This window comes from Felis catus, chromosome B1, assembly GCF_018350175.1.
Source record: "Felis catus isolate Fca126 chromosome B1, F.catus_Fca126_mat1.0, whole genome shotgun sequence".
Lineage (NCBI taxonomy): Eukaryota > Metazoa > Chordata > Mammalia > Carnivora > Felidae > Felis > Felis catus.
In genome coordinates this window covers 152,842,946-152,867,565 of record NC_058371.1, presented here as the reverse complement: position 1 = coordinate 152,867,565, position 24,620 = coordinate 152,842,946, and the positions used below count along the sequence as shown (strand labels likewise).

The 24,620-nt window shown below is 32.5% G+C and overlaps 1 protein-coding gene across 3 annotated transcripts in view; it reads right to left on the bottom strand.

The window, feature by feature from the left end:
* TECRL (trans-2,3-enoyl-CoA reductase like) overlaps positions 1–24,620 on the bottom strand; it is a 122,576-nt gene that overhangs the window by 84,940 nt on the left and 13,016 nt on the right. For all 3 annotated transcript variants that reach the window (XM_045056287.1, XM_045056288.1, XR_006597037.1), the window contains exon 2: positions 11,146–11,197. In XM_045056287.1, the coding sequence (XP_044912222.1) occupies positions 11,146–11,197 (52 nt within the window). The remainder of the gene's footprint in view (positions 1–11,145; positions 11,198–24,620) is intronic.

The window sequence follows — 24,620 nt, the reverse complement described above, 5'->3', positions numbered from 1 at the left end:
ATTTTAGACATTTCCTTGTAATGATGAAGTGTCATTAATAAACCATTTTAAAAGCTCATGTGCTTGTTTTTAGATCATTTACATAAAATTCCACTGTGATGCATTCCATGTCTTTCTGAAAATTTTCTCAGAAATGAGAAGATTAATACTACAAGAGTAAGCTGTGTCTTAATAGATTCCCTTGTTTTATATTACTCATCTATAATCCTGCTAATGATTGCAATTTAACCAAATATTTTTGGTTAGCCAAAACAATTTTTAGAGGAAGAAATAAAGGAAAAGAAAAAAAGAAAAAAAAAATCATTGCTTGTGCATTAAAGTTTGCAAGATGATCTTTGATTTTGTACCGGTGGCTTTAGTGCTGTGTGTGCTTTCTGGTTTCGCATTTTGAGAATACTCCCTTATACAGTATATTAACCAGTCCAGATATTTCACTGTCCCGATATCTGTCTCCTTTTGAATTTAAATTTCTTCACACACTCACATATTCAAATATAAGTTGGAAATCAATCATGTGCTATAGATAGTCGATCTCTTCTGATATTTGGTGAATTTATATTGTAGGCACTTGCTCAAGTTCCAACATTGCTAACCCAACTATTTTGATGTTTGCATATTATACAACAAAACTATTTCATAATATCATGCTTTGGGAATATCAGCATGTCATGAAGGATGAATCAAAATAGCCCTGACATTGCATAGCAATACACAGGTTTAAACGTTGTGCCATAATGAGAGACAAAACAGTTTACAGACAGGATCATACCTCATGCACTTTAGGAATTGTATTAGTCATGACAGTTGTATTACATGAACCTTGACTGACAAAATGGCCATCCCTTCCTAACGCTTTGATCTGAGATTCTGCAAACAGTAATACATCACATAGGTAAATTGAATTTTCAACATTTATGTGAGTTTCTGATGATATTAAGTATATAGCAATGTAAATTTGATGAGTATTTTAAAGTAGTTACAATAAGAAGAGGTCTATTTTCAACACCTGGGACATTGATATGTGCCAGTGGTTACACTATGATTTGAATTGAAACCACAAAGAAAATAAGGGCTTAAGTAAAAAATAAATAAATAAATAAAATAAAGAAAAAAAAGAAAAATTGAGAGGTACATATAGCAAGGGCAGTTAGAGAAAACAAAATTATATTATTCTATATATCATTAGCTGAATTTCATAATAGAAAACATTAACGAGGTATCATTAAAAACCATGTTTTGAACAATATATTACTACACGTTGTGATTTATAGTACCTATATACACTATAATAGAATAGACTTGAGATATTTCTTTTCAAAATATTTTTATCTGAAAATGTTTGCAGCCCTTAATATATTGGTAGATGATACATTCTTTAGTTTCTTTTTTTTTAAATCTCAATTTGCCACTTTAACAGGAAATGAATCATCAATTTCTCTAAAATTTCAAGATTAGGGAAGCAATCTTATTTCAGAATTACTTTTGTTTTTTTAAAGATTTGACATTTCTTTCCATTAACATATATAAATTGTTAAACTGTTTTGAAATATACTAAAAGGAAAGAAAGTTAGGTATATCTTGTCAACTACTTTTAAGAATCCAGAGAGCATGTGTGGACACACAAAGTAACATTTACTAACATTAAGGTAAAATAAAATTTTAATTATTTTTAACTAATGAATTCAACATTAATCAATTCTGGGAAGTCATTCAATTTGTGTATGTATGTGTATATGTTTGTGTGCATACACATAGTGTTTTAGTATGCCAAAAAACCATACTAGACAATGGCTACACTATAAATATTATCTTTAGTAGTATAGCATAGTACCTGATCATTTAACTTTATTAATGAGTATTTGTTGAATTAAGTTGAATAAAATAATTTTTGGTACTCAAGTAGTAAAAAAAAATTTTTCTTAAAGCTAAAAGTGAAAATACAAAAAAATTTAAACTATTATTTTGTGAGGTAATCATGTGGAAACTTATAAAACATTTTCTGTGAAACAAATTTTTTTTTTAATTACCAAGTATTATTTGGCTTCAAATTATACAATTCTTTCTTTACTGAAGGAAAATTAACAATATGTGGGATAAAATTGTCAAATGATGTATACAGTATGGTAAATAAAGGAGAGATATTTTGAAAATCCTGTTAAATTTTAAATGGGTTAAGTATATTTCATAAAAATTTATTCTTTTCCTGAAATATTTTGTATGAGGTTCATCAAGAATGCAGTTACCTGAAAGACCTTTTTTGTCCATATAACCTATTTTTTGTGTGCCATTTGGCAAATTTGTTAGAAGTTCTTCAGTGACCAGAACATCAATGTTAACTTATTAATTTATTAACTTATCTCAATCTTGAAATCTACATGTAATATTAAAACAATGGTGGTATTTCTCCCCCTGGCCAAGGGTCTTACTGGACTTTGGTGATTAGATTTCTAGAAGTGAAATAGCCACTTAATTCCCATAGTTTCCCCAAAATGCAACATTGACTGTTACCCGACTGAATAATCTGCCAGATCACTCCATTTCTTCATTTAAATTATTGATAAAGCTCATAATTTCTGTTGCTGAAGAAACTATTAGAAAAAGAACGTTAGCCACTTATAGAGGTAGGAGTGGAGAGCTTTTTTAAGATAAAAATTCTGCCACTTCTTCCCTTGGTTACATTTATCATTTTTCTAGCTTCTTTCATTGAGAGATCAGGGAATTCTACAGCCTTGTCCAGGAGGCTCCTTCAGATTGCCTAGAGAATACTCATTATTCTATATGATGTGTCATAAATCCTTCTACTGTGTTATCTTTGTTTTGAGTTATTCTCCTTGAACCTTTCAAAGTTTAGCATTGTTTATATCTCCCTGGCCTTTCGGCAAAGAATTATATGCATTTCAACTGTCACAAATAAATCCCTTCATGTGGCTGAAACTACAATTGGTCTGCTAATTCCATTGTTCTTTCTCTTGCTTCTTCCCCTGCCCCTCCTTCCCCAGGCTCTGAACTGCAGAGACAAGTAGATTATATACATCATCGAAACTTGGTATTGTCAACTAATAGATAACACAGAGGTCATGGATAAAATGACTTGATTTTTCTTTCAGAAACTTTTTTTAGATCTAATTCTTAGATCATTGATCTAATTCTTAGATCAATCTCACAAGAGAAAATTCCATTAGCAATTACAAACCATATTTGCATTCATTCTTCTTACTCATATTAATCATTGTTTTTAATTTCATAGTTGATCTTATGGTGTCATGTAACATTCCCCAGAGATTTCAGTTTTTATAGCCAATTGTGAACTATACTTAGACTTATAGCAATATTATTCATTACATAATTTGTAAAACAAACTCTTGAATTAGTTCCTTTTTGCAAATGAGGACTAACCATAGTATTTCTGAAGTAAAATAAAGAAGTATTATTTGAATTTCTGCCTAAAAAATAATTAAAAACATGATTCAGTAAAAAAAAGAGGCAATGGATGGGGTTAGTGGTTCAAATACAGGTTACAGAGTCCTATTTTCTGAGTTTGAATTCCAGCTCTGCCACTTAATTAGCTACGTGACCATAGGCAAGTTATCTAATCTTTTAAAAAGACTTATCTGTAAAATGAAAATCAGAATACTATAATATGATCATAAAATTGCTGTGATATTTTTAAATATTTGCTGCACAGAAATATCTTAGGATATTCATAACAAAGAATGACTATTTCATAAAAGTTAACTATGTTTATTTTTCTTATTATGAAAGTTAATGCAAGGTAACTACAGTAGGACATCTAAAGATATTATAAAGCACAATATTTGATAGCAACAGCTCTGTGACATCAGCTATAACAATTTCAACTTAAAAATGAGAGTATAAAAATCAAGGATTCTCATATGGAACAAAAAGTCATTTATGTCTTGATAATTTAGTGAATATTAAAAAAAATTTTTTTTAACGTTTATTTATTTTTGAGACAGAGAGAGACAGAGCATGAACAGGGGAGTGTCAGAGAGAGAGACACAGAATCTGAAACAGGCTCCAGGCTCTGAGCTGTCAGCACAGAGCCCGACGCGGGGCTTGAACTCACAGACCATGAGATCATGACCTGAGCTGAAGTCCGACGCTTAACCGACTGAGCCACCCAGGCGCCCCTAGCGAATTTTTTAAAGATAGAAAGATTATTCCAAGTAATATAAAGAGATATGAGCAAGCATGGGGTAAAGAATAGGGATTCTCTGCCTAAGAGAAAATTTAAACTTAATGAACAATTTTTTTAAAGGGATTCAAATGTCCAAAGAACAACGATAAATGGTGCTATAATCATTGACAGAAAATATGAAATTTAACAAAGTGACATTCATTTGAAGGAGAAATAGAGGTTTTAAGTATCAAGGGACAGTTATAGAGGCTCTGTGCCAAAAACTGGGAGGAAAACCAAATATATATTTCTTATTATAAAACAAAATATCACACATCCTAATTTATTTTGATAATTTCAGAAGAAACCTGATCTAGAAACACTAAAAAAGTATTTACTACTTGAAATTTTTTTTAAAAAAATAGAAAAGTATTAAAACTTTAGTCTCACATAAGAATCCAAAATATTTATGATGAATTATCTGGAAAGAAACTATTCATCAAGTATTTGTACACATGCTCACATGAATCAAAATTTTACATGGTTATTCTTGTCAATTGTGTACAAACTTTGATATAAGCTTTGAAAATACAAGTTATGATGTAAAGTTAAAAACATTTAGGGAAAGTTATGTGATTTAGTTACTGCATAAAGATTGGATCTCATTCAATATTCTTCAAATATTCACTGAATTTTATATCTCACCCAACGTTAAAACTGGTGTCTGAAAGGGCGGGCCTACGCCGGCCAACTCCATCTTGTTCTGTGTCCTTCACCTTGACCACGCCTCCTCCCCTTGAGTAACCTCCTACTCACATGCCTAACAGGACTCAGACCCTTCCCCAGCCAATCGGCTGAGGCCACAGCCATTACCTCACCAACTGCCCCTAGGCCCCAGTAAAACCTTTGTCCTTTTGAAACTCGCTCTTTCTCTGGGGTATCTCACCGCTGTGTTGGTGCAGGTAGGGGATTGAGCTGGAGCTAGCTCGAATAAAGGCTCTTTTGCTTTTACATCGGACTCGATCATGAATTCTGGGCATAACAGTGTGAACACAAAATGAATGAACTTTTTATAGTCTCTAAACATAAGAAAGAGAGCTTTATTTGCGCTAAGTTAGAATAGTGGTCTGGGAAACGTGCTCTTCACAGGGAAGAAAGTGTTCTGGAAAAGGAAGAATTTTTATAAAGTTACATACTTTTTAGCAAAAGCTCAAAAGCTTTTAAATTAGCATATAGGCAGGAATCACAAGTGTTAACATCAAGGAATGCAGGGAGTAAGAGCACTGATTGTTATCTTAAGGACAAGATGGTTTTCCTTTAGGCTACTTATTTACAAAGCAAGTAGACAATGGATGCTTGATGGGCCATAAATCAGGCTTTTTGTTTAAACAAAGTTTGTATACAGTCATATTGACTTCAAAAGAAATCTAAAATGGCTTCCCTTGTATATCAGATTTTTAGAGAGCTTTTGTCTCATCCATCTTAATTGTAATTATGGTATTTACCTCCACCAAACAATCATAGAAGTCATCATTCACAATAAGTGGTTGATGGTTAGTTTCTTTTTAGAGATTATGGATGATGTTGTAATAGCTTTCAGAGCACCTTATCTTGTGGTTGCAAATCACCTTTAACTACAAAATCAGTAAAAGTTTTTAAAAATTTGAAAAAAAAGATTTTTTTTAAAAAAAAAAGCTGTTTAGATGAAATTCTACCTTTATACAACTTTGTACGGCAATGGTATTTTCTAATTTCTGGTTTAGATTCCTTGGCTTCCTTCCTAAGACAAGTAATGATACAGCTCCAAAAGAATGTATTCACTAGACCTTTACTTTGACAAATCTTTAAATTATTTTTATTAATATATCTCCTGCTTTGTCCATGCTAACTACTGCATACATCTCACTTCTATGGAGGTCTAGACTACAGGAACTTAAATAATTTTGAGTATTATAAAGCATACCAAAATAACTTATAACATTCAGGCAGAATTTTTCCACTGGAATTTACTTGTCATTCTGGCAAATACTTTGTCAATTGATTAGATCTACAATATGGATTACATCATTACAGATTTACAATAGTATACACACAGTTGGCTGTGGCTTTTTGTAAGTTCTATTATTTTTTAGAACATAAAATATTAAAAATTATTCTAATAAAGTCATATTATACCCCAAGAGAGAATTAAATTTAACTTAAAATAAAGAAATCATGGAATAGTTCTTGAATTGAGTAACATGAAATATGGTAATGCTACTCAGATTATGTAATAGAGTTTTGTTTTGTTTTTGACATGGATGGTTTTTTTAATCCTTTGAAATCTTAGAAAATATTCACATAGTTTTAGTCAGAGTGTCACCTGGACCTTGAATGATTCTTAATTTTTCAGTTCAGCTTTAACAACAAGATTTCATTCTTCTACACAATCTTTGTGAGAATATGAGAGTAAGTGGAGCACAACATATAGCATGATATTTGAGACTCTATAGGAGAGGCTTCAAGATACAATCAAGAACAATAATTACAAATGTGAGTAAAGAAATGTATGGAGGTAAAGAAAGACTAGTGGAGTATTGCAGCTCAGGCATTGCATGAATTTTTGTGCATTAAGAAATAGATAACTGTGTGTGTGCATATATATAATTGAAAGTTTTATCAGAATCACTTTTTCATGAAACCATTCTTCTTTTCCTCTTACCTTGCTGCTAATATTTTCATTGTAATTTTCTCCCTATTCAATATTTCTTTCACTAGTCTGAGGGCCATACTGTCTCCAGGGTAATCTAAAACATGACTCTTATAATACAGCAGAACTAAGAAATTAGAAACCCTGGGAGAGGAAAAGATAGTCATATACAGGACAAAAAATCACAGTAAAGAAAATTTTAAAATAGAACTAAGAAAAATGTAAAGCTGACACAAAGTCAGAGAAATAATAGGGAGACTAGAAAGCAAGATCAGTCAAAACACCGAAGAGAACACAGAATAGAGATAAAAGACATATAAGGAGAACTCTCCCCTCAGGAAACCCAGTTCCTCTGATGAGTTTGGTTTTTTCTTTACAAGATTAGCAATTCCTATTATAACTGCAGGGCCTAAAAATAAACACCATCAGAAGTGTTGTAATAAAAAATTTATTCGGTGTCAGAAAGTAAAGAAGTTTGAAAAAAATCTAACAATTGTAGTTATAAATATATATATATATATATATATATATATATATATATATACACATATATATATGATTGTTATTATTGGAATATATTTATGAAAATAAGGTATTCAATGTTATTGGGTTTTAAATATGCTAAATAAGGGTGCCTGAGTGGCTCATTTGGGTAAGCGTCCATCTTCGGCTCAGGTCATGATTTCACGGTTTATGGATTCAAGCCCCACATCAGGCTCTGTGCTGACAGCTCAGAGCCTAGAGCCTGCTTCAGATTCTGTGTCTCCCTCTCTCTGCCCCACACCGCCCCCCCAACCCCCACTCACACTCTTTGTCTGTGAAAATAAATAAACGTTAAAAAAATTTAAATATGTTAAACATAAAATATTAAGGCATTCAACACATAACTTTGTTTTGTTTCATTTTTAGCATTGTAAAATTGTTAGTGTTAGCAACACTTTTTTGCTTGCTTTTTATTATTTGGTAAATATATTAAACATAATGTCCAATTTAATTGACTAACAGATAATTCTCTGTAATGTAATATAGCAAAAATTGTGTTTTTGTGCTTTGTAAAACTTGAAGACCAATACTTTTTTGAAATAGAGTATAATGAATGCAAATTGCTTGAATATTATATTTCTTTTTTTTATTGCAGTAAGAGTGACACATAATATTATATAAGCTTTAGGTATACAACATAGTGACTCAATACTTACATGTATTATGAAATAATCACCACAATATATAAAGTTACCACCTGTCACCATACAATGTTTTTACAATATTATTGACTATTCCCTGTGCTGTATACCACATCCCCATGTCTTATTTATTTCATAAGTATAAGATTGTACCTTTTAATCTCTTTCACCTATTTTGTTCATCCCTCTGGCAACCATCAGTTTGTTTTCTGTATTTATGAGTCTCCTGTTTTGGTGTGTTTGTTCATTTGTTTTGGTTTTTAGATTTTATTTTTTTTTATAATTTTTTTTAATTTTTTTAACGTTTATTTATTTTTGAGACAGAGCATGAACAGGGGAGGGGCAGAGAGAGAGGGAGACACAGAATCTGAAACAGGCTCCAGGCTCTGAGCTGTCAGCACAGAGTCCGACGCGGGGCTCGAACTCACGGACGGTGAGATCATGACCTGAGCCGAAGTCGGACGCTCAACCGACCAAGCCACCCAGGCGCCCCGAGGTTTTTAGATTTTAAAGTGAATCATATGCTGAAATCATATGGTATTTGTCTTTGTCCGACTTATTTCACTTAGCTTAATACTCTTTTTAGGTCTACCCAGAGATAAATAGACCATTGTTACAAATGGATATTCTTTTTTAATGGCTGAGGAATATTTCAGTGTGTGTGTGTGTGTGTGTGTGTGTGTGTGTAAGTGTGTGTGTGAGTGTGTATGTGAGTAGCATATCTTTTCTATCCATCATCTACTGATGGATACTTAGGTGGACACTTATGCTCTCATATCTTGGCTATTATAAATAATGCTGTGTAAACAGGGGTGCATTTATATTTTTGAATTAGCACTTTTATTTAGATAATACAGAGAAGTGGAATTATTGGATCATAGAGTATTTCTATTTTTTCTATTTTTAATTTTTCACAGAACCTCCGTATTATTTTCCACAGTTGCTCCACCAGTTTACATTCCCACCGACAGGGCATGAGGGTTCCCTTTACCCTAAATCCTCACCAACACTTTTTATTTCTTGTCTTTTTGATAATAGCCATTCTGAGAGATATGAGGTGATGACATTGTGGTTATAATTTACATTGCCTTCATAATTAGTGATGTTGAGCATTTTTTCATGTTGGCTACATATAATAAATGCAAAATTACTGAATATTATTTTTCTTTAAGTGATGGGCTACTTTTGATATTAACAGTAATTTTTAAAAAGTGAAAAAGTCACAGCTTACATAAAGTTGTTAAAGATTAGAACTATGCCTAGGAAAACGAGTAAAATAATAGTCATCAAGAAATCCTCAAGTCTTGATATAGCTATTAAAACTAATCACATTATTGTCATATTTTTTAATTATCCAGTTCTGATACTGGACATTTCTAAGATTTTTCATAAACTACTTAACTTCACTTATTACTAGAAGTAGGCTCTGGACCACGTAAGTACAGAATTTCTGGTTCAAAAATTTTAACATTTCTAGTAACTGTTATGTATGTCTATATATATTATAGACTATTATAAAAGGAATCAGAAAATAGTAATCAAGATAACTTCACATTCCTTCTACACATGCATTAGCTTTTGATTCTTTTCTTCATTTCCAGACAATAATAGAAATCATATTTATTACGTTGTTATTATTAACTTAAATACAAGCATTTTTCTTGCAACTTTCTACATTATAGTAATAACATCATTTTCAAGTGTCTTTTCACTTACTGCTAGAATCTAAACTTTCTGAAACCACCTTATTAGAGAAGTTTAGTCTAAGTCTTTCCAAAGATGAAAGTTCAATTACTAGTTTGAGATCCATATTTTATGTGAAGACAGGAATAACCCAAAACAAATTCATTAATATATAAATAAAGAAATGCTTGTGTAAATAACAGGATAACATAGCTAACATAATGGTAGGTGATAAGGCACAAATTTGGAGTTTGAGAATTTTTTCAATAATTTAGAAGTAGCATAAATATACAGGGAATTTTATCATGCTACAAATTAGAAAATTAATTCCATGACAAATCTTTGCACTTTGCACTGTTCTCTTTTCCTTACCATAATCCTTTTGTGGCTTATTTCTGCATACTCAAATCTTACATATCTTTGTGGTGAATATTAAAACTTACCTTCTTGAAGAATTTTTAACGGGTTAAGCATATTTCAAATAATTCTATTCCATACTGTATATGCTTTCTATTCCTATTAAAAATTCTACCTATTTTACTGTAAGGTATTTTTAAATAGCTTAAAGCATTAAATTGTAAACTTTAAGAATATTTTCAGAAAAGAAATAGTGCTCAACTAAATACAAGACATTGAAAATGTTCGCTAGCAAAAACCATACAGTGTAAAATACGAAGGATGAACTCTAATATAAACTACAGACTTTGGGAAATAATGAGGTGTCAGTGTAGGCTCACAGATTGTAACAAATACCCTATTCTGATGTGAAATGTTGATGGGGGAGGCTGTGCATGTGTGACACCTGAGGGTATATAAGAACTTTGTATTTTCTGCTTAGTTTTGCTATGAATCTAAAACTGCTTTAAAATTAGAGTATATAAAAAGTGCCTCCTAGTAATTATAGACACGTTCACTATGTTTAAGTTATGAGTAAACTTTACTGGAAAGGTTTAAAAATAAAACCTGAATTTGAACAAACTTCATATAAATATTTCCAGTAATAATGAAACCTTTAATTAGGTAAATTTAGCTATTAATAAAATTAAATAGTATAATTTTAATTTACTGTATAAAGAGTTCCTTTGTGGAATAGATTTGACCAGTATAAACACACCAAGTAAAACTTTTGTTCAGTATTTTGTTTACATATAAATACTTTTTATCAGTTAAGAATTCTCATATATAGGATGTTTTCTGTTTTAATAAATATGTTCAAATATAAAAGAGAAAATAATTTTGTGAAAAACTAAAACTATTGTGGATAAGAGAGTTAGATATGAAAACACAGTATTTATATTCAAGAAGTATTTACCATACTATTTCTGAATTTCATGTAAAATTATGGTTTCCATACACCCTTTCTATCATAACATTGAACTTATTTTTACAGATAAATTTGAACCAAATTGAGAAAACTGTAACATAAATTCTAGATTATATATAAAACTTACATGCTTTGTGGAATTTTTGTTTAACATCATGAATAGTAGATGTTTGTATCACCTGAAAAGAAAAAGAAAACATACAGAAAGAATTGTAAGAAAAAAAGTATCTATTTGTTCGCTATATATTTGAGAAGAAAACATAAAATAATAAAGTGTAAAATTATTATGAAATAACTAGTGTGTTTTGTTTGGCTTTTTAGTCACTACTGCTTTGACAACCTTGAAATATTGAGTCAATATGCCTTTTCCTAAATTTTTTTTAGTACATAGCAATAATGGTGGTATTGTGTGAGTTTATCCAAGTGTTTGTCTCTAAAATATATTTTTTAATCTTCTCCGCCCATAATATTCAATTTCTGGCTCCCAAACTGATGAGAATCTCAATTAAAATATGAATAAATATACAAGATAGACAGAAGGTAAAAAGGTATATAGCAGAGGGCTTCAGCATATGAAATTGATGTATGTGGGCAAAGAGGGAAATGTTTATTTCAGCATATCATCAGAAAAAAAAATCCTACCCAAGCCCCCTCATTAGTTATGTTATTAAAACCCCCAACCAAAATTGTTGTAGGTCCATTGAAATTCATGTTAGATATATTATTTGGATTCATCAGAATTGCAAAACTCATGAGGATGAGAATTCTATTTAAACACCTCAAGCCATCACATTTTTTTACTGTCTGACTTGGTTCACATCAAACTTGCAAACCAGTTTCCCTCTGCCTCTGGTTCCTTATGAAAAAAAACCCAAAATACTTCAAAGTCTACAGCAAAGGACATATTCATGATCATATAAGAAAATATATTTCCTTTCTCAAAATACATATAGAATATTATGTTAATGATTTGTTTTATTGCTGCATTAAAATCTTATAGCTGTTTTGAGAAGTGAAGTGAAAAATAAAAGTGCATGAAGGGTGGCCCATAATAATACCCCAGGCAGTTCTATTAACATTATATTATATTTAATATTTAATTAAACATTAAATGTATAACAAGGAATGCATTTATTTTACCATAATCCACTCTGATTAATACACCTATAACCATGGTATCCTATACTATTCATAGAAATTTTTTTTCTGATTTCTTCTACATATATGATCCACGAAATAAAAAAGTTCTAAGATTTAATCACTGAATGATGATAGTAATCCCCATTTTGGATATGCTATATATAACAAAAGCCCTTCCAGAAGCTGTTTGTATGAACATTTCAAATATTTTATAATACTGCTCTTGCTTGGAAGATAATAGAAAATATTTGTAAACCAGTTTTTAGAGAGGGCAATGAATATACACGTGAATATATCATATTTCATTTTAATTTTGATAATTTAACTTTTATATTTGAATTACATTTTATAAAACATGGAGCTTTGTTTTAATATTGTTCATTGTTTTATCTCACAGCTTCCTGGGTTCCTCTGATAAGGATGCCTAAAATTCGCATACTATTTTCTAGAGTAACTAATACTTGTCCACCACACATTTCAAGGGCCGTCTAATAAGGAAAAACAAATAATTTTCATGATCAATAGCCTCAATTAGAGTTTGCTGTTGCTCTGCTATCACTTTATGAAGGCTTATGATCTTGGGTTTACAGGCTGATTGTTCTGACAATCACATCCTTGAAGAGAATGACCTGGTGTTATTTTAGTCTGTTTCAACATTTAGTGCACCAGATAGCATACAGTAAAGTTTAAGCCACTTTTGTTGAAATAAAAAATAAAGCTGTGAGTATAAAGTCATATAGAAACAAGATTTTTTTTAGTTTATTTATTTGTTTTGAGAAAGACAGAGATAGGGTAAGCAGGGGAGGGAGAGAGAGAGAGAGAGAGAGAGAGAGAGAGAGAGAGAGAGAATGAATCCCAAGCAGGCTGTGCTAGCACAAAGCCTGACTCTGGGCTCAAACACAGGAAACTGTGAGATCATGACCTGAGCTGAAACCAAGAGTCAGAGGCTCAGCCAATTGAGCCAACCAGGTGTCCCCCAAACAGAAGGTTTTTAATTCGGTATGAAATCTTTCTCAAGTAGATTTCCTTGGAAACTTCTATGCTTTCCTTCAAGTATAATCACTTAAGTAAAAATCTAATTTGATATGTGCATTTTTTTCTCTGAATTTGCAAATTTTCAAGACTAAAATGATATTCTCCTGAAGGAAACCTACATGTGGAAATGGATTTTTTTGCAAGCTTTTAACCAAGTTTGTAATTTACTTTTCGATTTTAAAAATTACATTTGACTTTCACATGTTAGAAAAATGCTGATTTTGAATAAATCTTTGAGAACTGCCCTATATGGAGCAATTTTAGTCAAATACAGAAGAAAAAAAATAATTAACTATTAAATGATCCAGACAGCAATGCTCAATTAGCCACAAGACTGTGTTTGATCAACTCTTCCAGTCCTTCAGCTGCACTCGGAGCACAAAGAGAGGATAAGATGATAATTAACAGAGCATATAAGACTTTCTGATTACTAAAACTGATGTCTCTGTAGCTCCATCAGGAAGTTTATTCATAATAACTTCTACTTTTTAGCCAGTTTTAATACCTCTTAAAAAGGATGAACTATCATCACAATAATTTATTCCTTTTATAAATCACAATTGATTGTGCAGATGGGACACATAAGTATTCCGACATCTGAAATCCTGAAATTCCCTTCATTAATGTTTCTCTCTCATTAGAGAAAATTAATCTTAAAATGTTAAGTAGACAAGGTAAATGGTGTTTGTTAGTTGAATGAAATATTTATTTCTAAATTTCAAGTGATCATGATTGAGTTTTGGGTCATTATCCTTTATCCAACAATTTAAATTGACGGACTTAGTTGGAAAAAGCTTTTCACGTTCAAGTGAAATCTAGGATTTGTTTGAATTTGCCCCCTACAAAGATACTGCATATTTCACACACACAAAAAAACCTATTTTTGTACTATTGCTACTTTTTAGAACTATATTTCAGCTACTTTCTCAGGAACTCCTTGAAATGAACAGATGTCTTCAGAATACTGTTTATCCTGCTTAAAGAATGAAAATTAAGGGAGAGGGAAAACCAACAACCTCTTTGAAATTCATTTGACTGTAATTGCAATGTGCAAACCAAAATTTGTCAGTAAACTTTGTTTAGAAAAGAAATGTGTCCAACGGTAAAGACACAGAAAAACAGAATAAAAGATAAACTGAATCGAAATGAATAGATGCTGAGGCATGAAAATACACACACACACACACACACACACACACACGATATCTAGTGCAGGGTAGCTAAATGGCACGAGCTTTCCATCCCTGGTTTTTGAGACATAAGAAAAAATACTAGCCTAAAGAATCAATTTTTAGATTGGTTAATTCAGGAAAGTGCAAAATATGCCTCTAAGCATTTCCATTAGAAGGTTTTACATTAGTAAATGGAATAGGTACTTGCATATATTTCATATATTTTACTCAGAGTGGACAGGGAGTTTTCAGAGTAAACAAATATTATTTTACTAATAAGTAATCTTCAGATTGTAACTAAAATACAAATTTTTAATTTAAAAATTTTCAGCTGTATTGAGGTATAATTGACAGATTAAATGGTAAGATAAAATGTACCACGTAATGATTTGATATACTTGTACACTGTTAAAGAATTACCCCCACTGAGATAATTAACACATGTATCAGCTCACTTTTTTTTGTCTTTACTGAGGACATTTAAGTTCTACTCTCTTAGCTAATTTCAATTACATGATACGGGGTCATCAGCTATAGTCCTCAGGTTATATAAAAGATTCTCTAACTTTATTCATCGTATAACTGAAATTTTGTACCCTTTTACCAATCTGTCCTTATTTCCCCTACCTGTCGCCCCAGCTCCTGGCAAGAGCTTTTCTACTCTCTGTTCTATGAGTTCACTTTTTTAAATTCCACATATAGGGGCGCCTGGGTGGCTCAATCGGTTAAGCGGCCAACTTCAGCTCAGGTCATGATCTCGCGGTCCGGGAGTTCGAGCCCCACGTCGGGATCTGTGCTGACCGCTCAGAGCCTGGAGCCTGTTTCGGATTCTGTGTCTCCCTCTCTCTCTGACCCTCCCCCATTCATGCTCTGTCTGTCTCAAAAATAAATAAAGGTTAAAAAAAATAAAAATTCCATATATAAATAATACTGTACAGTATTTGTCTTTGTCTGGCTTATTTAACTTAGCATAATGTTCTCCAGCTTTATCCATGTCATTGTAAATCACAAAATTTCTTTTTTTGGTTGGTAGAAAATATTTCATTATATCATATATACATACAGGGTTCAGGGTTCCCTTCACTCCACATCCTGGCCAACTCTTATTATCTTTTGTGTTTGTGAAGATAGCCATTTTAACAGTTCCAAGGTGATATCTCATTGTGGTTTTAATTTGCATTTGCCTGATAATTAGTGATGATGGGCGTCTTTTCATGTGACTGTCTACAATGTATATGTTTTCTTTGGAAAAAAATACCTGTTTTTAACTGCTTTGCCCATTTTTATATCGGGTTATTTGTTCTTTTGCTTTGAGTGGTATGAACTCCTTGTATATTTTATATATAAACCCCTTATTGGATATGTGGTTTGCAAATGTTTTCTCCCATTCCATACATTGCCTTTTTATTTTGTTGATGATTTCCCTAAGTTTGATATAGTCCCGCCTTACAGCTTTAAGTGGAAGAGGAAAAAAAATGACAATGACATAGAAAATCTTTATCTTTGTTGTAAGTTTTTCTAATGATAAAAGGACCTTTAATAAAGAACTGACAAAATCAAGAAATGATTTCTATTATTTAAATTATCTTTTTAAAAAGATTTACTCATTTTAATTCAAGTTTAATTGAACATACTTTCAAAATAGGTTGCACCACAAATAGTGGTTTAGAAAAACACATGCTTATTTTTCACACACACCACAGTATATTACAGACCGGCTGATAGATCCACTGTGCACTTTCCTCTCTCTGGGATCTACACTGACAAAGCCGACATCATACGGAACATTGCTTATTTCCAAGGCAGAAGTTAAAAAAAAAAAAAAAAAGTGGTGAAATTAGATTATGTTCTGAAAGCTTCCCTCAGGAAATAAATGCATGCCTTTCACCTTCATTTCACAGCACAAATAAGTTACTTCGAAGAAGTAGGTAAATTTAATTTTACCTATTTCCTGTGTTGAGAATGAGCCAAAGTTCTTAATAAACAACACTAACATTTACTAGAGTTTACCTTTCTGGTCATCAAATATTTGGTCCTCTGTCCCTTACATTCAAAATACACACACTGTGTCCTCATGTATCTATCTACCCTCTTGATAGATAGGTATAGATATAGAAATGTAGATATGTTATATATTACAGATTTAAAATAGTATTGCATATATCTGTATATATAATAGTAGTTGGAAAATACAGGTCCCTTTAGTGTGTGGGGGAAAGGGGGGTAGGATTTGAAATATAATTTTAGTTTCCCTTCTTCACATAAGGTCTATACTTTCTATACTTGACCAAGACATTAGTTTTCTGGGCATATGAAAGAAATAAAAATAGCCATATCATGAGATGTTAAATCAATGTAAGATCAACTATTTTGTTTCTTTTTCAATTTTTTTGTTTTTTTTTCTTTTTTTCTTAATTCTAGTTAGTCAATATACAGTGTTATATTAGCTTCAGGTATACAATATAGTGATTGAACACTGTCATAGAATATTAGCTATTTTGTTATGTGAATTATAAAATTACCTCCATCACCAATGTGCCACGCTGTGTCTAGTGTCCATAAAATCATGGCAGCAGAGAATAATCAAAATTTCTCTTCCACTGAATATGGCAGGCAGCTTAGCCACTGTTCCTCATGGTATAAAGTGGCAACTATGATCGGCTGATGGGTCTACTGTGCATTTTCCTCACTCTGGGATCTACACTGATGAAGCCAACATCATATGGAACATTGCTTATTTCCAAGGCAGATTCTAACAACATCATTGTCCCCATTACTGTAGAGCTAGTATTTTAAAAAAAATAACTTTTATCAATTTCTTTCAAAAGTAGTCGTGCAGGATATAGGCTTTTAGAGCATACTTTTCTCACAGGCTTAAATGCAGAAAAGGCAACCATATAATTTATAATCACAGTGAAGACAATTTTAAGTGTACACAAAATGTTATCATTAAATCCACCAGGAAACTGGGATAAAAAGTATGATATGGGTAGTAGTTGTACCACTTCTCTCCTGGACGTAAAGTGTCCTACTATGGACCTCAAAGAAACTGAATGTTATTGAAACCTAGAATTTAGGTCAATTTCAATTTCCTATATACTATTTGTTATTCTATCCCCTATTACTTTGATATAAATTACCATTTTTCATCACTGAAGTGTGTTTGCCAGCTAGTGCTATATTGTAATTAAATCTTTTATCTCATTTTTGTTTTAAATTCACATGTAATGGAGAAACAACTTTGAAAACCATTAAGAATAATGCTAGTGGTCATAAGTAACATCAGTGAATGCTCAATTAGAGTCCAACACAATTCCAAGACCTTTACCTTTCTTCAATAATTTAAATCACACACCGTCTTTATGGCTTTAGATATAATACTACTATTTTCATTTTACATATAAGAAAACTGTGACTCCAAGTGGTTAAGTAATTTGTCTGGGTGACACAGCTAACAAGTGTACAAGAATGGACTTTGAGTGCAAATAGCCTGGTTCAAACCTCATTCTTTACCATGGTACACCACATAGTGGAGGCAGATAGAAAAGGTGAAGGTAGGGGCTGGAGGAAAATGTAATGAGTATTTGCCATTGTAGGTACTACTTTAAGGTCTATACAGGGAGGCACCGGAACATTGTAAACAATCTTATGAAGTAATGACACTGAGAATTTTATTTATTTTTTTTTTTAGAGAGAGTGTGTGCACATGCATGCAACCAGGGGCAGAGAGACAGAGAGAGAGAGAGAGAGAGAGAGAGAGAGAGAGAGAGAGAGAGAGAATCTAAAGCAGGTCCCCCATCCCCCCGTGCACTGTTAGTGCAGAGCCGCCCGCATCCCAAGAATTGTGAAATCATGACCTGAGCTGAAATCAAGAGTTGGATAGTCAAACCCCTGAGCCACCCAGGTACCCTGACACAGACTTTCTAAAAAATTAGGAAACTGTGGTCATGAAATATGAATGTCTTTCAAAAGTTATACAACTGATAAATGAACCAATATGGGTTAAAAAAAAAAAAACTTGACAAAATGTTCACTATCATGTATTGCAGTTTATAATATTTATTCCAAGCATTATAGCTTAGATATTTATTACTATTAATTAAAAACAAGTCAATTATTATCCATTATACAAATACAAATCATATTTGTATTTTATTAACATGAAATACAAATGCAATAAAGAAAGGATCCAAGCTAACAACAAATATGATATGGTAAATACGTGTGGAGTTTGCTGTTTCATTTAAAAAAATATTAATTGAGCACCAACTATGCACCAGTAACCTTTGTGTGTGTCAGAGTGAAAAAACTACCTCTCTCTCTTTCTCTTTCTCTAGTTCTGTTTTAAAATAATAGCTAGCATTTACATAGTGTCTTATATGTACTGGGTACTTTTCTAAACAGTTGCTCATTTAAATTCCTAACAACCCAGAGTAAGGTACCGTTATCCCCATTTGACAGAGAGGAGACTGATGCACTCAAATGTTAAGAGATCTGTGTTCTAGGAGCCCCTGGATGGCTCAGTTGGTTAAGCAACCTACTTCAGCTCAGGTCATGATATCATGGCTCATGAGTTCAAGCCCAGTGTTGGGCTCGGTCCTGACAGCTCAGAGCCTGGAGCCTACTTCAAATTCTGGTTTTCCCTCTCTCCCTACCCCTACTCCGCTTGTGCTCTGTCTGTCTCTCTCTCAAAAATAAATAAGCATTAAAAAAAATAAGAAAAAGAGATCTGTGTCCTGTCACAGCCAATAAGAAGCAAACATTAAATGTACGCAGGGGTTAAATGTACGCAGTCTTACACCTGAATATACTTTCTAAAATACTATGGCATAATGGCACACACTGAACTAATATTTAATTGTAACCAATTTTCAAGAAATGAGACAGACAATTAAGAAATACATATGTCATACATTGAGGGTGATAAGTTCTAAGAAAAAAACATAAAAGAGGTAAGAGATCAGAATGATGGAAAGAAGAAACATGATTCTGATAGGGAGGTAAAGTTATGAGCAAAGGCTTAAGCTACAAAGCAAACTATGCAGATAGATGCAAGAAGATTCTTTCAGACAGAGGTAACATCAAAGACACAGACCCTGAGGGATCACTATATCAAGATTATTTGAGAAACAGCAAGTAGGCCAATGTGTTTGGAGCAGAGTGAGTTAGGGACAGCTTGGTTAAAGGCATGACCAGAGAGAGAGATGAGAGTGGGAAGATAATGAATAACCTTTTAGAATATGGAAGAGTAGCTTGGATTTTCTTCTGAGTGATATATGTAGCTGTTGGAGGGTTTTCATCAGAGGAGTGACATGATGTAACTCTTAGAAGAATCGATCTGGTTTCTGTAAATTTAACAGACTCTAGGTGACAAAATGATAATGCAAAAATAAAATGATTTCATCTATAATAACAAATTCCAAATTCAGCATCTGGTGATACTGTGAAACATGTATGGGCTATAATTACAGGTGATACAAATTATACTATATTTACTGTTTTGCTACTTATATTGTGTATCATATATTGTGTATCTGTAGATCAGTCTGTATGTTAGAAGCGATGACGATTTGAAGTAGGATGGTAAAGTTCAGAGAGGGGATATATTATGTATAGAATAAAATGATTTTACTGATTACTTGAATGTAGTACAAATAGGGAGAAATTTCAGAGAATTGAAGCAGAATGATAAACTGTGTTAAGGCGAAACTTTCACTGTCAACTCATTAAATAATTAGCTCCGCACATGAATTCTCTACTGATAGAGACACTTCGATCATCTTGCAATCACTTGCTGAGTGTGGTGTCTTCAGTCTCCCAAATGAATAACCATGAGGCAACAGCAGGGGCGCATCTGAAAAAATAGCACATTCCGTCACCCATGCATTATGTATGATAGGACTCCACGTGTTGGTCCTTCCTCTTAGGATGAATGTGATGGTGGATGATGTGGGTAATTAGAAGAGATGTAATCTGGCAGAAGGGGTATCATGTCATTGTGTGCAGAAGCAAAGCTAAGTGGTTAGTCCAGGTTTCTGTCTATTACAGCACAATCAAAAAGAAATAGCCTAAAAAATTAGGAATTTTAGTGAAATTGTACCTACATTCTTAAATTATGACATACGTGGGCCATTAAGTCATAGGAATTCTATTACCAACAAAGGCCTACAAAGACAGTATGTCGGGGTAATGCCAGAAATGCTGATTGAAAGTAAAAACAAAGAAGTACATTTATGGATCTATTTTTTATAGTTGTAAAAAGAAAACCCACCTGATTTGTTCTTCCCATTTTGAAATGAAGCAGGTTTTATTTTTTATAGTCAAGAGCTCAATGTTTGTGGCTGTTCTTGCTGTTTGTGTTCTTCTTATAATGTCTAGTTAAAAGAATTCTGCATGAAATAGAACTTAAGGCAAAATCAGTTTCTCAGGAATTTTAGAGTGAAAGCTTTTTGGAATGTTCCTATCTGTTCCAAAGAAGTAGCATTCATCTGAGTGTCTCAGGATTCTATGTTAAAGTCCTTATGAAATTAAGTTCAGGTTATAAATGGATTTTATTAAATAAAGTTAATGAGAAGCAGATAATAAAAATATTATTCAAAGGTGCACAGACCAGTATCGACAAACTCAGTTGCATAGCCAATAATTCATCATATGTTTTCCTAAAAGAAATGAATAATTACATTACATTTTTATTTTTAAGAAATCAAATAACCAGTAATTGCAAAGTCAGAACCACCCAAACATGAAGTAATATTAAATGTTTATTTTGGAAGCAGTGAAAAGTGTGATAAGAAAAGATAAACTGCAGTAAGAAAAAAGACAGATTATAATTTACACCTTACACAAATGATGTTAAAATGATGAGTTTATAAGAAGGCAGAGGTACAACATTCTTGACTTAAGAGTAAGATCAGTTCTCAAATAAAATATTCTATATGTAGATGTGGTAGGCAGTTTACAATAAATCTTTCTAAAAGGGAACTAACTTCTTATAGGAAAATAAATGAGTGTGACATTCATAGGCTTAATGTGGTGACCAGTGGGCTCAGGTTACTTAGTTGAATCCCAGTAGATCACTGGGGATTGGAAATTATTTGATGACTGTCAGTTTAAAAATCCACTAATAAAATATAACATACTAATGTTACGAAACCCGAAAAGTTTGCACGTTTGAAAACTGTTAAGTGAGTAGAGAATTCATCTTTGCCTTCCTTCTTAAATTCTCTAGAGGTGTCTCTATAGCCATATGCCTTCTGTTAAAGCCTGAAAAGCTGAGGATATAAGGCATTTAGAAGAGATAATTTCTACTTTAGGAGATTGCCCTTTACTGTTAGAGATATCCTCAGGATGATCCGTCAGTGTGCCAGGTCTGTTTATAACTGGAGGAGGTTTCTAAAGCCTCTCTCAATTTCTGCAGTAAGTAAAAAAGAACATCATCCCCTTGGACTCAGTCAGCACCTTGTTCATTCCTCTGTTTTGGCTTGTATTATATTATCTTGTGTTGGACTATTTACATGTGATTATCCATCAAATTATAGCGAATGTCTGAAGAGGAAGGAACATATTTTGTTTGGTTTGATTTGTTTTTCATGCTGGTGTTCCTAGGGTTTATTACAGTGGAAAATCGATATTCTTCAACGTATATGAAAAACAACAAAAACAGGAAGGAAGGAAAGAAAGAAAGAAGGAGGGAGGGAAGAGAAAGGCAGATGATGTTCTAGGATAATATCCTTGCAAGATATTCTTATAGGAATGTAATGATCAATTGAACACAGTTTAAGAGTACTATCACATTCAAACAATGGTTGCCTCTCCAAACCTTTGAGCTCTGATCATGTAGCCAAGCAAACAGCATAGTTTTCACAGCAGAAGGTAAGACACAGTATAAGCATACATAAATCTAAGATTACTGACTTTTTATAATATAATTTGGGACTGCATGGAACTTACATTCTGTCATTGCACTGATTCTAGCAAAAATATAAATTTCATCACAGCTATATTCTGTGCTGTTAAGAAGCAAAAATGTGTGCCCACAAATTTGTGTTGTGAGGATATTAAAAGGCTTTATATGATATCACTATCAGTTTTCACTATCTGTGATATTGCACCTTCAGACTTCTTTCCCTGAAGCCTTTAGATAATTAAAAAACAAAACAAAAAGTGGAATGTTTATTTCTCAATGTTGCCTTAAATTACCGCTCATTTGTTAAATACTGATGTTATGAGTAATAGTACAAGAAAGAGGGTTGTTACTAGATAATTCTCAGCGGGAAGGCCTATAAAAGGAGCGATGAAAAATATGTTACACTTAAGTAACGTTAAGATCCCAGCAACGAGATATGTGATGATTTTAATAGCTCTTTATCAGGCTACCCAAAAGTAATAGTAAAATGTTAATCTGGACAACGTACATGCCTAAAATATAATTTCTTTAAAAAAAATCAAAGAGAAGCATACCAAATACCAAACCAAAATTATTTCCCAGAAACACATTATGTAAGCATAATCTTTATTTTTTGTTTGTTTGTTTGAACTGTTAGATCATGAAAAGAGTAAGAATTCCTTCATCGTGAACTTCATAAGAACTAACACACTATGTTCATCTGCAGGTTTTATCAAGAGTTTAGCTAAGCTACTTCATGATATTGCTGTTCTGCCGTCTGTTTTGTTTGACCAAGCAGCCTGCAGTGACTTTAACCTGACATTAGCCCCTCAGACAAGGACCTGCCCAGGATAGCAGCCCTCATAGTCCTAAGTAAATATGCACTCTGATATGACTTTACGGCAGCCCTTCGGACCACCGGTTTCCCCTGTTTCCCAATGGCTTCTCTTTATGTGCCCCTAAGATAAGGCTTCCTTGGGGCTTACCAAAATCCCCCTCTTTTGGTTTGAATTGGCTAATTTGGCCTTAGTCCAGGAACCCCCTAGCACTCTACTCACAGACCCTATTAAAGGCATATGCCTTAGGTCCTGTCTTTCTCTGTACCCTGTCTTCCCTCACCTCCCCATGTGGCTCCTTGAAGCCTGTAGATACTTACTCCAAAACCTGTGGGTGATAGACTTCTCTATTTTTATACCTCTTGTGGCTCACCACAAGAGGTGAACCTTGGCTCACCATCTGGCACCCATGGGTTGCCATGGGTTAATTTGACAAATGCATAGCATGTTTATATACAGAAAATTGCTTTGATTCATTACAAGTTCAAACAGCAAAATCCCTGTTAAACCAAACTTAACTGAAATAAAATAGTAATGGAATATCATATTCCTTTTACCTTTAATACAACATTCAATTCTAATGTACCAGATATGTACATTTTGCTAACCTACATGGACTGTAACCACATTTGATAGGAGCTACAGTATATTTATTGCATAATTATTCTGCTTTGTTACAAAAAGGGTGTTGTCCAGTAAAGTTTAAATTAGAAATAAATGTATATATATATATATATATACACATTCTGTATATATATATACACATATATGTATATATACATGTATATATACATATATGTATATATACATGTATATACATGTATATACATATATGTATATATACATGTATGCATAATGTATATATACATTATAACATGTATATATACATGTATATACATGTATGTATATGTGTGTGTATATATATATATATATATATATATATTTCTTAAAGTTTCCATGGTGTCCTAAAGATGTGTCCTTTGATTTATATTTTATTTGAATTATTTTACTTACTCTCCAAATATGAGTTATATACACATACCAAAAGAAAAAAAAATAACCTCAATACTTTTATTGCATTTTGAAAATTTTGTTAAACCTTCCTTTATTTTGTAGTTTTTAACATACTTAAATGATGTGAAACATTTTTAGATTATTATTTTTAAAAAAATTAAGTTTATTTATTTGAGAGAAAGACAGAGAGTGAGCAGAGGAGGGGCAGAGAGAGAGGGAGAGAATCCCAGGTAGATTCTGTGCTGTTAGCTTGAAGCCCCATGTGGAGCTCAAACTCACGAACCGTGGTCATGACCTAAGCCAAAATCAAGAGTCCAACGCTTAACCGACTGAGTCACCCAGGTTCCCCCAAATTTTATGTTATTATTACATCTGTAGATTTCAATTTGTTTAGCAATGTTCTACTTATTCAAGGCTCTGTGCCATAGATATTTCCTTACAGAAAAACCTACTAGACAATGGTATTTGTTCAGATGACCCCAGTGAGATAACTCACAATAAAATTTAAGGGAAAAGAAAA